At 40.1% G+C, this 12,906-nt stretch overlaps 1 protein-coding gene across 6 annotated transcripts; it reads right to left on the reverse strand.

The window, feature by feature from the left end:
* Window positions 1-810: 810 nt before the first annotated feature.
* Window positions 811-12,320, reverse strand: bnip2 (BCL2 interacting protein 2). Of its 6 annotated transcripts, XM_069686190.1 has the most exons (12): window positions 11,157-12,320; window positions 8,126-8,221; window positions 7,863-7,999; window positions 7,307-7,486; window positions 5,232-5,414; window positions 5,017-5,119; window positions 4,803-4,934; window positions 4,624-4,710; window positions 4,449-4,547; window positions 2,954-2,989; window positions 2,396-2,423; window positions 1,385-1,419 (listed from the first exon to the last, which is right to left on the reverse strand). In XM_069686190.1, the coding sequence occupies exons 1-11, from the start codon at window positions 11,522-11,524 to the stop codon at window positions 2,411-2,413; spliced, it is 1,434 nt and encodes a 477-aa protein (XP_069542291.1). In that variant the 5' UTR covers window positions 11,525-12,320; the 3' UTR covers window positions 1,385-1,419; window positions 2,396-2,410. The 6 variants fall into 6 exon arrangements, with proteins under 6 accessions (XP_069542294.1, XP_069542293.1, XP_069542289.1 ...); XM_069686193.1 differs by lacking the exon at window positions 2,396-2,423 and having other exon boundaries at window positions 811-1,419; window positions 7,307-7,483; window positions 7,932-7,999; XM_069686192.1 differs by lacking the exon at window positions 2,396-2,423 and having other exon boundaries at window positions 811-1,419; window positions 7,932-7,999.
* Window positions 12,321-12,906: the final 586 nt, after the last annotated feature.

Below are 12,906 nucleotides of genomic sequence, written 5' to 3' on the forward strand. Positions count from 1 at the left end.
CACTAAAGTGTAAAGGTATAATAAGTAGGATTTTTCCTTGAATTTTGTCAACACATTCAAACTGGGTCCGTCCTTCCGGGCTCACCCCGCCGAGCTAAAATCGACAGCATCACGAAAAGCTTTGCGCTGGCATGCTGACCGCCGGTAAGCTTGTCCTACCCAGTTTGAGGCACCGACCTGTCCAACAGAAAGAAGGCCAACTCTGCATCGCTCTTTCGCCATGTTCGCCGATCTGGATGGAGCCCAGTTGCTAATTTGAACCACTTCGACTCACCAACAAACATGTATAGAGGCCCATCAGCGATGATTTATTATTTATTTGTAAAAGTCTATATTTTATTTTTCCAGGATGTTCTTTGGTAAATATTGTTTGCATTATTTCTAAGAATATTCTGCGCATGTATGTATAATTGTCAAGATATTGGCATAGATCTCATGATGTATTTTCTGTTTCTTTCTTTTTTTTTAAGCCGTTTGGGATTTCAATGAAATCTGTATTTATGATGCCATCTAGTGGACTTCAAGTGGAAGAGATTCACATAGCAAGAACTACTTTACCTTTCGTTATTCGGTTAATAGTTTCAGTATTGTCAGACATACTGAGATCTGGTAACTATATAGTTTTAGTGCGGTCATAAATCTTTATCTTGTTTCCTCTGAAAAATTTGCACTTCATGAAATAAATAAATGCAAAACAATGATGTGGATGCATGACTTTACTTGGAGGAAATGTTTTTAGACCTACAGTTTTGCATCAGATTGTTGCTCTCACAAATGCTCTCCCTCCATAATTCATAGGGCACATTCAAGTGAGGGGCAAAAAATAAACCTTTATTTTCCCCAGGCAGGATTTTAACAGTGAACAGTGAAAAAAGGTGCCGTCAAAAAAAAAAAAAAAGTGTTCTATGAAATGCCACTCAATGGGCCAGAGTCCTAAAATGCAGCTTAAAATCAGAGCAACCATAAAAATATATTAATTTCTCCTCTGTCACCTTTTGAATATAAATATATATTTGAATGTAATAAAGCAGAACATGCATCAACCATTTGTAACAGAGTGCCTTAAATAATGTTTAGATACAACAGTAACTGGAAAACACCCATAAGCTAAGTTCATTATGATATACCGGCAGTACATAAAAAAAGATTTAAAACGTTTCAGACAGATTGCGGAAAAACGCAGAAAATCAAGCTGTAAAAAGTTCTGTGATGTAACAGGCAGCATCATTTTAAAAAGGCACTTTCTTGATGCAAAGAGCTAAGTCTCCAGTCGCGTTGCCCAGAACATAGACATTAGAGTGGCTGCGGTTCTAAACATTCGCCATCGCTCTCCTCCTCCACATGTTGCGTTGCGAGCAGGGTCACTCTGGAACAGCAGCCGCTGCTATCTCCACTTTGCTGTGCATGTCCTTGTCGATTCTGCAGACACATTGAACAGCCATCAGACATCTGTGACGGGGAGGAAGGTCACGTAACAGGGCAACAGTAACTGATAATTAAGGTCATAACTGGTTAGTGCCAATAAACACATTTTTCATACAGTCACATCCTGAAATGTGAAGATTACCTTTATACCATCACAAAGGGATTCTTTGTGTGCCGGAATGTTTATATGTTGACTTAATGGGCCTATTTTCCCATGTAAATTACCACCTAATTTGCTCTGTTTATATTTTACACCAAAGACTTGACAATATTATCCATGTTCTCTTTACTGAAGCATCTAAAACGTGTTGGCAATACAAACCTTACATATCAGATGTACTATTATGAGAGTCTTAAGATAAATTAGGTACACAGAAAAAAGCATGTACTTTAATATGTGCTGCAGGAGACCAACACCTATGCTAAAGCTGACAGTCAGACTGCCTCCACTATCTGCTGCACAGCGCTAATAGTTGTGTATTTCCTACAATAATGACATAGTATGTATACCACCTTTGTGCTTAAAATGTGCAACATTTTTTGATGCAGTTAGAAAGAATTAGATTTAAACACGCAGAAAATAGTTTTAGTGCATTTGTCTTGCAAAAAGCCTAACTAATTGTTGCAGTGTTTTTATGCCCAATAACTATTGGATTATTTTCTAATGTTCGACAACCCAACAATATGTCTGCTCATAAATAACTTTAGCAACTGAACACTCACAGCTTATCAGCAATGAGGAGAATATTTGTGTGTGCAAGGCTGACACCGGTCTGTGGCAATTACTAAACATCAGCAGGGAGTGGGTATGCAGTGAGTCATGCAAAGAGCTGTGAGAGTGTTCAGTGAGTTACTGAGAGGAAACCATGTGAGGACATGGTTACAGTGCAACCACACACCACAGTGACTAAGACAAGCTACTTCCTTGTATTTCCACCCCATTCAGTCGAACAAGCACGGACAAACTTACCCAACATCAACCATATCAGATTCTAAACCTGGTTTTAAAAAGACACATGCATGTAAGTTTACTTGACGCCCCAACTTTAATATCAGAAAGCAGCTATGCAATCATCTACCTACAAACAATTACAACTTGTTCTTGATCAATTACTCTTTAAGCAGCCAGCTAAAAGGCTACAAAGGTACGTGGTATGTTTAGAACCACGTACAGATAGCCGATATTATTTTGAGGCAGTAAATAAGTGAATTGGCTTTGAGATGAACTTCAAAGAATTGGCTCAGAAATGGTATTAGGTTGGTTAAACAATCACCAAGCCACCTATTTTTGGAAACCAGCTTCTCAGCCTTCTGTTTAGTAACATGCTAAATCTACTCAGAGGGAAAAGTGGGACATCGGGAGGATATTCGTTGACACTGGTTAGAAGAGAACAAATCATCCGACTACCAAAAACATGGCACAGAATGAGGTGTATTGGTGCATTTCTGAGAGCCAACCGATCATTTCCTTGTTAGTTTGTGAAATGAATAAAAAACTGATACTGATCCTTGGTGAAAGTGTATATACCTTTTAGGGGTTTTCTTATTTTTTTCCTCGTCAAACCTTTGAGAGGGGGCAGGATAAGGGGATTAAGAAAAAGGAGAAATACACAGCCAAAAGCAACCAAACATCCAAAAGAGCAACAACATTTGATAAGATGAGTATTTGTGCTGAAGTCTTTTGAAATGCCACGAGGATACAAGATCCGCCTCAGGTTAAGCCACAAGAAAAAACACTGCAAGAGGAATTTGTAAGCATGATCTGCACAGTTATTCATATCCGGAATCAACTCAATCACCTAAAAGCAGTTCTTTTGAGTGATGGGGAAACTTGTTGAGATGTTAAAAGGGTTGAGGTAAGTCTCACTGATGCAATGCTCGAAATGCATATTTTACAAAAGGAAACATTAGCTCAGGTAGTGATCTTTTCTCCATTATCATACATCGAGTTAGTAATACCCCTTTCCCACTGAAATCAGCGTGTTGACGTAGGTCTTTCAGACCGGGGAAGACCCGCTTATAGCTGCCGATTATCTCTGTTCCCATTGCCAGTGGAGTATACTCCTGTCGGTCTCTAATCTGCTGCGTCACCGTCTGGCGTCACACACGCGGCCGAAACAGGGTTAGTAAACAGTGAAGATGTTACGGTGGTTAGGTCTTTATTGTATCCATTACTCAGTCTATTAATCAAATGCGGCGCCGGCAAATTTGGAACAATGTTCGAGCGCTGCTTGGATGGAGACGGGCAGAATTTGTAGCTGAGATCACAAGGAGTCGCAGAAGATACCGACGGAGCATAGCATCCCGCCGGAAAGGGGGCAGGGATTAGCGTCAATGCCGATCGGAGCCGAGGCGATAATTACCCGGGTCTACTGCAGAGTCATGTGACCCGGGTATGAATTAGATAACCTTTCCCACGGGTGTTTTGACCAGTGGGAAAGCGACTTGAGACAATCATGTTTAATGAGACGACAGAGTCAATGATTTGGAAAAATGCCTAATGCTAAATTTCAGAACCACTAACATCCTTTCTACACAGGAGGAGCAGAATACTGCTGCTGCTCCACCTACAGATAAAAGTGCAACCAACTTTTGCGGGATTAGTAAGAGCTGAAACTTTATGAGCACAAGAATTAACCACAAGAATTTGGAAACCAATTACGGGAAAAGCAGCAGAGCACATCAAAGGAATAACTTTTGTAGGAATTACTTGAATATGCTTTGTACAGAGTGTGGTGAAGACTGGCTGAAAGCTGTAGAAGGGAACAAATGGAAGGTGACCTGTACTAGTCATGGCATGCTCTCAGTACAGCGGTTATTGTGAGTTAAATCTGCAATCACCAGGTCCACTTCTTATAATAACAACATAAGTCTTACTATGATTCTTCCTTGATTAGGGACCTACTCTGATATGTAAACATTTAACACGTGAATGCAAAACCAATTTGTATAAATAACAAACATATTTACACATTTTAAAATAACAGGATGAATGCAGATGTGTTTGCATAGAGCATACTTACTGTTTAATACAATCCGGTATGGACACGTACTCCATTGGAACCAGTTCAGCGAGGTCTTTCAAGCTGTACACATACTTAATTTTCTGACTAAATTTGGAGCTGTGAAAAGAAGAAGGGAATGTCAAAATGGAGATCTTCACGTCATTATTTTAATGGTCTTAAAAATTAAAGCTACCTTATGAAAGGTTTGGTGATTGCCAGCAGGGTGCGAATAAACCAAGAGGGATGGACGATTATCAAAGACTTTAAGTTCTTCCTTAACCTGTACAATAACAGAGAGTCGTTTTAATCACGTTCATTATGATGATGCTGTTCTTGGGATCGGGCTCGGTTTGACAAACTACCCAGACTCACCTCCTATCAATCTGCTGATAACACTTTCTGAGCCAGCCGACTGTTGGCATCTTTTTCCGGGAGGTGGCCCCGTTCAAATACACAATCATATAGTTCTCCGCGACCAAAAGCTCCAGTGTGCCGATGACATATCTGCCACAGGAAAATTCCATTAGTGCTGGAACTGAAACGTTTCCCCATAAGGCCATATATGGGAATTCATACAAACACTCACTTGAATAAATTGTCCATGATGTATCTGTAATTTGGTTGATTGCTCTCAGGCATAAAGCACACAGCAAAAACAATTATGGCATTCAAACCGTCTCCATAGTAACCTGCAGGGGGAAACAAATGAAACATTATAAATTCATGCTTTAAAACAATAGTTTAATTGTCGAAACATTTGTTACACCATATTTTGATGGCTTATGATGTGAGCCCACAGACCTCCGTGGCAGATGACTCTCTTGTAAGGTTCGATGGCCTTCATGTCCACTCTGTGTTCCTGGTCTCCGATACGAAACACCCTCCATCGGCGACCCTCCTCCCTCTCGTCTGCAGCAGAGTACTCCTGGACCGACTCCATGCCCTTCTGTAGTAGCTCTGTGCTTTTCGGCTTGGGGAGATCGTCTAAAGGAAAGGAGGCAACTTAAAACCACAGCCTGGATACTACATCACCTGAATGTGATGTTATTATATCAGATCTTTTTTGATCAAATTGTTTTTGATATCAAGATCACCAAATATATCATAATTGAACCTTTCAATCGCATGCATTTGAATCAACCCAAATTAACACAGCATTGAATTGCTTTGCTTTCATCTTCTGTATTGGAAGGCATGCTTTCTCTCTGAATCAACACCAACAATTACATCTCAACTTTCATGTCTCTCTTTCACTTGAGGTCATCATTTTCCAGCATGGGGTGTCACTATCCGTCATGTCACTGTGCCGAAATAGGAAAGAGTGTGCCAAACACGCTCCCATACACAGCAACACACCACTGCTATAAACCCAAAGGACTTCAGTGCATCTTTTGTAGGACGTATGTGACATCAAGCAAAGTGATAAACCGATCATGCATTTCAAGCATGCAACAAGCAAAATCCAAAATAAGTGCAACCCAATCAAATCACACCAACACTCTTTAATGAGGATCTCTCTGTGAGCAGCCGGGTTCCTAACTATACAGAATCAAACACACTGATCGTGTTTCTTCTTCAGAACACTGTGTGGGCCACATGTTTAGATTTAGCCTGAAAATACCTGGTAAATTATTCACCATTCATGTAATCATCTTAAAATGACACGATGCAGCACAAAATGGCCTCGTGTAATCAGACCACTGTGTCACTCTTGTCTTGTTATTTTTGGTTCATGTCTGGTTAATTTCTTTTCCATTTCTGTTCTTTACTTAACCATTTATTCATCTCATCATTTATCATTTATCATTATTCATCATTCATCGTGTATCTCTCTCTCTCTCTCTCTCTCTCTCTCTCTCTCTCTCTCTCTCTCTCTCTCTCTCTCTCTCTCTCTCTCTCTCTCTCTCTCTCTCTCTCTCTCTCTCTCTCTCTCTCTCTCTCTCTCTCTCTCTCTCTCTCTCTCTCTCTCTCTCTCTCTCTCTCTCTCTCCCCCCCCCCCCCCCCCCCTTATTGTCCGTCTCATTCTGTCTTGAATTAATAAGGTGCACATTTTATTACTCAATAATGTCTTCATTTATTCTGCTTTTCCGTAATGTATGCCGCCTTTTAAAATATGACTGATAACCAAACAGCACATGTTAGCAAGTTGCTAACATCTGATAACTGCAGCACTACTGTGTAGATGAAACCACTTCCTAACTGACAAGTTGTGACTGATTATTTTGGCGTAAACGTTGAAAAATTTCAAGGAAGGAAAATGACATGCACAAAAACCATTAACTGAAAATGAAGTTGATGAAACACAAAACCTTCCCATGATTTGTTTGAATGTTGAGGACAGAACAAAATCGGGACAATAGGGGTTGATTGACTCATGGTTGGCAAAAAAAAAAAAAGTGAGGGGGGGGCTGTCCAAGAGACCTTACCACAAGGAAGAGAGAAACCTGTTGCTGGCCTGCAGCCTGTTTCCAGGCAGAGAATGGAAACAATTCTTCCATGCGAAAAAGAGGAAGGCAGCAGTGCGGAAACACAAAAACAACAAAGCACATTTTTAACTACTCTTAAGGCAGTGAGCTGCCCTCCCAAACCTGTCAAATCAAGGAAGGAAAAGGCTAAAGGATCCAAGAAGCAGCCGACTGAAAGACTGGTCTAATAACACTTTCTTCTGTGTCATCCTATGAATAATCCCAACAGAGATAAATATTATAATAAATACATAAACCACCGCAGACTTCATCAGTTTCCAATTCAAAAGTATCTCTGCACCTCCCTCCTCTTCTAGTCAATAAACACTTTCAGTATTGATAAAACAAACTGGAACAAGAAGGGTTCAAAGATTTTAAGATTATTGTCATCACATGCTTTGAAGTGCTTACCTTCCCATTCAAACTCATTGCTGTTGTCTGAAGGCGTGTCTATGCCGTCGAGGTCCAGCTCTGTACTTTCGTCCAGGTCATCAGAGAGAAGAGAACTCTCGCTGCGGTCGAGTGTAAGACTGATGTCTGGAGCTGCGAGCTTCTTCTTTGCCCTCTTGCCATGATTCATAACATATCCTGCTGGGTACATGTCAAATCATCACTCATTATTGTGATATAATTTACATTTAAAAGGGATAAGGGATCTGATTTTTTGCACATGTGGTGAAGATATATTTTCCTAGCAGATCCAAAGTGCTTCTCAATGCAAAAATGCATTCTGAATTTCAGCCAGAGCCGACGTTAGGCTTCCTTAGGGGGTGTTAAACAAATATAGTAGTATCTTCCAACATAACAGACTTTTGGTAGGAAGGCCCTTCTGTGTTTCTGTAGTTCTACTGCAGCGGAGCAAAGAAATACTGTCTGCTAAAAAGTCTGCCTTGTAAGATACCTTATTAGTTTCAGCTGAACTTCAGAATGCTTTTCTGGATAAACAAGAAAGAACATAAATGATTACCAGTCATTCTCTCAACGTGTATGTGAGCAGCATGTGTTAATGCTCGGTGTACTGTGCTGCTTTCATTACCCGGCTCTCCCTCTTCAGAGGTTCCTGCAAAAAGCTCCTCATCAAGCTCCTCTTCCTCCGGGAGGGGCCTAATAATCATACAGAAGGTGATCACGGCTTTAGTAGGGTGATTGTTTGTGTGAAACACAAACATGTGACACAAAGCTGTGATCCATGATCCATACACTATTTACAACATGAGTGACTGAAAATACCGTGGAAAATCCTCATCCTGCCACTCTTCCTTAAGTACGACCCCTTCCATTCGGAGGCGGGCCTCTCTTGTGGCGACCGACTCTCTGCGTTCCAGGCTGGGAAGGAAAACACATAAAAAGGTTTTGCCATCTTTTATCTATAATGATCTTTCATTTCTAAAAGGCCCTCTTGTACTACGAATGTATTAAGAGGCTAGCAAAGATTATCCATGACAAACAAACCCCAAACACATAATCGGTTATCTGTCAACAGTTGCTTGTGACTTGTACAATCCCCAAAGGATTATGGGGGAAACCTAGACCGAGAGTCAAAGGCAACTTTTAGTTCAAGGGTTGGTATATACACAGTTAATCGCTGTACAAAGTTACTGCATATACATAGGGACGGTAATGAAACACTACAATGTCAACAATGCTACATAAAAGCATGTTATACAAAGCTTGCCAACAGGGAAGTGGGTCTATATATTAGGATAAGAATGTGAACATGTTAGATCTATCTCAATGTGTGCTTTTATTTGTCTACATGAGTACTGGTATATTCCTAACTAAATCTTAACCGCTGTTGGTAACAGTGTCCTATATAATCAAATCGTTCATGAACTGGCTTGTACATTTTCTCCCTAATTTTACCACAAAGTTCAAAAACAGCTTAAACCTCAGTTTGCATTACAATGCACATGACCTGACGCATCAACAAGTAACATGTAATGACACATGTTCTGTGTCAGTTTTGCACAAAGCAAAATGTAGCTGCTGTTTTCTTTAAAGACATTTTGTTTTAGCTTTTCAGCTGGACATGTTGTATTAAGTATGAAAAAATATTTTAAACACCGAAATCAAAGTGGGGTAAAGAGTCCCTTTGGCTCACATACTAATACTTACTGTATAATAAAGAATTATACCAGCTTAGTATGTCATGGTAAACAACACCTGTTACATACTTAACACCTGAGCATTACACCAAGTCAGGGACCCTTTTTTAATATAACAAGCAGTAGATGCATCTTTACAATCACAGCCGTTCTTAAAAGGAACACACGCTTAAAAATGGGAGTAGAAAATAACCCTGACACCTGTGTTGTACCAGCAACCTGACAGAAGCTTTATGTTGCTGCTTTGCTAATCGATTCATCGAGCAGAGTTATACCTTGCAGCTGGCCACCTAATCAGATCACTGGCTTCATGAACAGCTTACAAGCTTGTGTTGGGGACTTACACACTAATGCAGATCATGGTGTCTGTATCTTGACTGTACAGAGCTCCCTTTGATGCAGTAATCACATACATGACTGTATTTGTGCTCCCAGACTAAAAAAAAAATTCTGGGCATTTGGTGCTGAACATTTCATAACATAGCAGTTTGGCTTATGTATAGTGCTAATCCCCACATTACATTGGAAATCCCACTGACGGAGGTTGAAGCGCCACAGAAATATAGTTTCCTGAAAAGGAACCCAATCAAAAAGCACCAAGCTGCATGTAAAAGGAATCGGCCACATTAGAGAGTCAAACATAAAAAATGAATGACCTTTTGAAGTCTATAAAAATAACTACATATAAAATAATATAAAATTACCCGTTCTGACAATTTTTTTTTAGAGGATGCCATATCTTATGCTTACATGTTTTCAAAAACATTTCAAGACGAGTCTAAATCTATTTATAGAGATGTAAATTAGGGGTTGAAATCAGGGTTGACCAGCATATTAAATGAAAAGTAAGTTTTTCATGGTCATGATTCAAACATAAACTCCCCCCCAACGTCATGATGAAACTAGTGGGGAAATATTACTATGATATTCTATATTTACAGCAGTATAATGCAAGGCCTTTGAGTTCCCCAGGCATGACTGTGCTGTCTCTATGGAACGCAAATCTGTCCCTGTCAGATAAAGACTGGACAACTTTGGCTTTAGTGAGGCACTCTACTAGTTGAAATTTCTAATTCCTATGTTAATTAAACTGCTGGTTATTCTTTGTGATATGATTCATAGCAGCAACTTATCATTTAAAACATAGATGAACGCTGTGGGCATTTTTAAGACCATCCTTGAGATGAGATGCTGAAATGTCTTCCCCTGTCCATATGTTATCCTTTGGTGTATTGTTGCTCAAATGTCCGCAGAAGTTGCTTACTGTAACCTGCAGAGGTTTAAGACAATGACTGCTACACCTCTACAGTATTGCGCAGTACAAAATATAGTGTAACATAGTTCACATCTGTAATAACATAATAGTATTTGTTGTTTAGAAATTGACAAAGAGGTGTTAATTTAAGCTTAATATAATCCTTTATTGATCCCCAGGGGGGACGTTTGGGAAGAATATACTTGGAGGATGCAAGCTTGTGGTCATTTTTGACTTTATAATCTGTTTTGCTATTGTACTAGATTGTTTACACACATGATCCTTATGTTTGGCCGTGGCTGAACATGTACAATCTAATTGTACAGGTATTCCTGTTATTGTGTCCACCTCCTGTATTATATTCAGGAAATACATTTTATACCAGATCTGTCTAGCACCCACTTTACCTGCTTTTCTGACCAAGCTACAAATGTGGGAATGCCAAAAGGTTTGGAAAGGATTTTCCTTTCTTCTGATATGAATGCTTGTTTGTAGGTTAAGCACTGATTTAGAAAAATGTAAGTAAACTTGCTGAAAACAGGCCAGTCTACATATTTTAAAGCTAGTCTAGGGAACAGCTGCTTCAAAAGTAGTCCCTTTTAGGGTTTGAGGTTAAACAGTTCATTTTTGCATGAAAGGCAAAGTCTTCGTTTGAGTAGCCGAACACAGCAAACAGTAGCAAATAGCACTGCTAAAGGCAAAGACTCTGAAGAATCACTGTCCTGTCAAACAACTCTCAAATCCAGTACAAAGGGAAACATTCACAAACTTGAATATCGTCTGGCTCAAGTGCTTGTGTCTGGGGGAACAGCGCTCTTGCAATGGAGATGAAAGCAGATGCTTTATAATAATAATATCATGGTAACAAGTAGGTCAAACACACAAATATACACGTACAGACCTGGCAATGGGTGTAGTTGGTGAGCGTGACTGGGAGAGGCTCCCTGGGGTAGAGCTTCTAGCTCCCGGCTGTCTCTGCTCATTGTCTGGAGTTTTCCTTTCCTGTGGCGTACGTCTTGTTTTTATTGGACTCTCTTGAAGTGCCTCTTCGCCATTTTCGACTGTAGAAGCTGTGCTTTTCTGTAGTTCGCTTAAATCCTCCTCGTCTCCTTCTCCCGACACTCCAGAAGAAGAAGGACTAGAAGTCTTTCTGTTTCCCAGCTCCTCATGAGTCCTCGCGGTTGTGACAAAATTTGGGCTGCTATTGTTTAAATTCATATCATTTACACCCTTCAACACCGCTTCGCTCTCTATCACATCCGATGCCATACGTTTCTCCAGTCGCCCTGCTACTAGAGCGGCTCAGTGTGAGAGTCCGACAATGAAGGGTTTTAAAACACCGGTCTGCTAGTTAACATAAATAAGAAAGACAGCCGACTCTGACTTACACAACTTCCGTAACGTTAGAAGTTATGGCCGAACGTGGTAGCTCTCGTCCGTTATACAACTAACGTTAGCCCAAAGGATTGTTGTTGTTGACAGCTAGCTAAAGCATTTCTTATTAACTGAAACGTGTTAAATGTCTCGGAGGGTGCACGGATAGTCAACTTTTCTAAATGCGTCACAGTGGGAGAACCCAGGAATCCTAAAAGTATGCCTGCTCTGCACAAGTAGCGAAGCCCAGCGGTCCTACTTATCAATTTCCTCCCTACTTCCCTCAAGTCAAAATGTTCTGCGAACCTGACAAACGTTTGTCACGCTAGCGTACGGGCTAAAGTTAGCTAACTTTGTCTGCCTTTTGACAAGCTAATGTTGTGCACTTAACGCCAGTGTTAACCCACGAAATCAAGCGGGTCAGCTACGAGGCAACAATAGGCCATCAATTATATCGGTCCTTAAAAAGTATAAAGTCAGTTTCCGCTGATATATCTATCAGGTCATCCAATTCCAACTCAGCAATGTAGCTGCAGGAGACGGTTGTTTGCTAAGCACGCTAACTACCTAGCTAACTATCTGGCGCATTCTGTCGATCCGTGCATTCGTGTGGTTTCGAAATAATCGGAAAAATGGGTTTCCAAATGGGAAAATTCATGTGAACGCTCTTTCGTGTCGAACCATCAACTGAAATACTAGGAAAAAATGTTGGTACCCGACCTGCCGAGTTGACGTCATATTACGCAAAAACATGGAGAATCAATTTAGACGTTGGCTTGATGGTCAAAACTTCTTAAAAATTCAAGTATTGTAAATTAACCTCTGGGCCATTTGTCAATTGTAATATGACACAAAATTGTAACCGTTAGTTGCTGTACATTTAGTTAAGTTCTGCACAATAAACTGTAAAACGTCTTATTTTATTAGGTCCATGATGTTTTTACATTGCAAAGTTCATGAACCCACCGAAGTCAGAAGAACGACTTCCCAACTTTAGAACTCCGAGCATCCGAGGAGCACGTGAATGCATGTTATTTCTACAGCCTCCGAGCATTCTTTGGAGTTGCCAGTTGTGCGTCGTGCAGGTTAGTATCTGAACTTTCTACTTTAGTTTGTTAAGCATTTATTGCTCAAAAACACACAAATACACTATTGTTGTTAAAAACATATACATATATGTAGTAGTGCATTTTACTGCATCACCTTGCGTGGAAAAATATGATTCTATAATCTAGTGTCCTATGTTTCCACCTTCACTGGAAAATGAACAAACCTGG

Source organism: Semicossyphus pulcher, unplaced genomic scaffold (genome assembly GCF_022749685.1).
Source record: "Semicossyphus pulcher isolate SPU_LCO1_2020_fin unplaced genomic scaffold, fSemPul1.0.p SCAF_8, whole genome shotgun sequence".
Lineage (NCBI taxonomy): Eukaryota > Metazoa > Chordata > Actinopteri > Labriformes > Labridae > Semicossyphus > Semicossyphus pulcher.

Bases quoted from the DNA above. Each gene is read 5' to 3' on its own strand.
- bnip2 (XM_069686187.1), bottom strand. From the start codon at position 11,524: ATGGCATCGGATGTGATAGAGAGCGAAGCGGTGTTGAAGGGTGTAAAT. The intron at 4,935-5,016 runs GTGAGTGTTTGT...TTCCTGTGGCAG, and splicing joins ATCATGGACAATTTATTCAA to ATATGTCATCGGCACACTGG. The intron at 2,990-4,448 runs GTAAGTATGCTC...CCCCTCTCAAAG, and splicing joins ATACCGGATTGTATTAAACA to GTTTGACGAGGAAAAAAATA.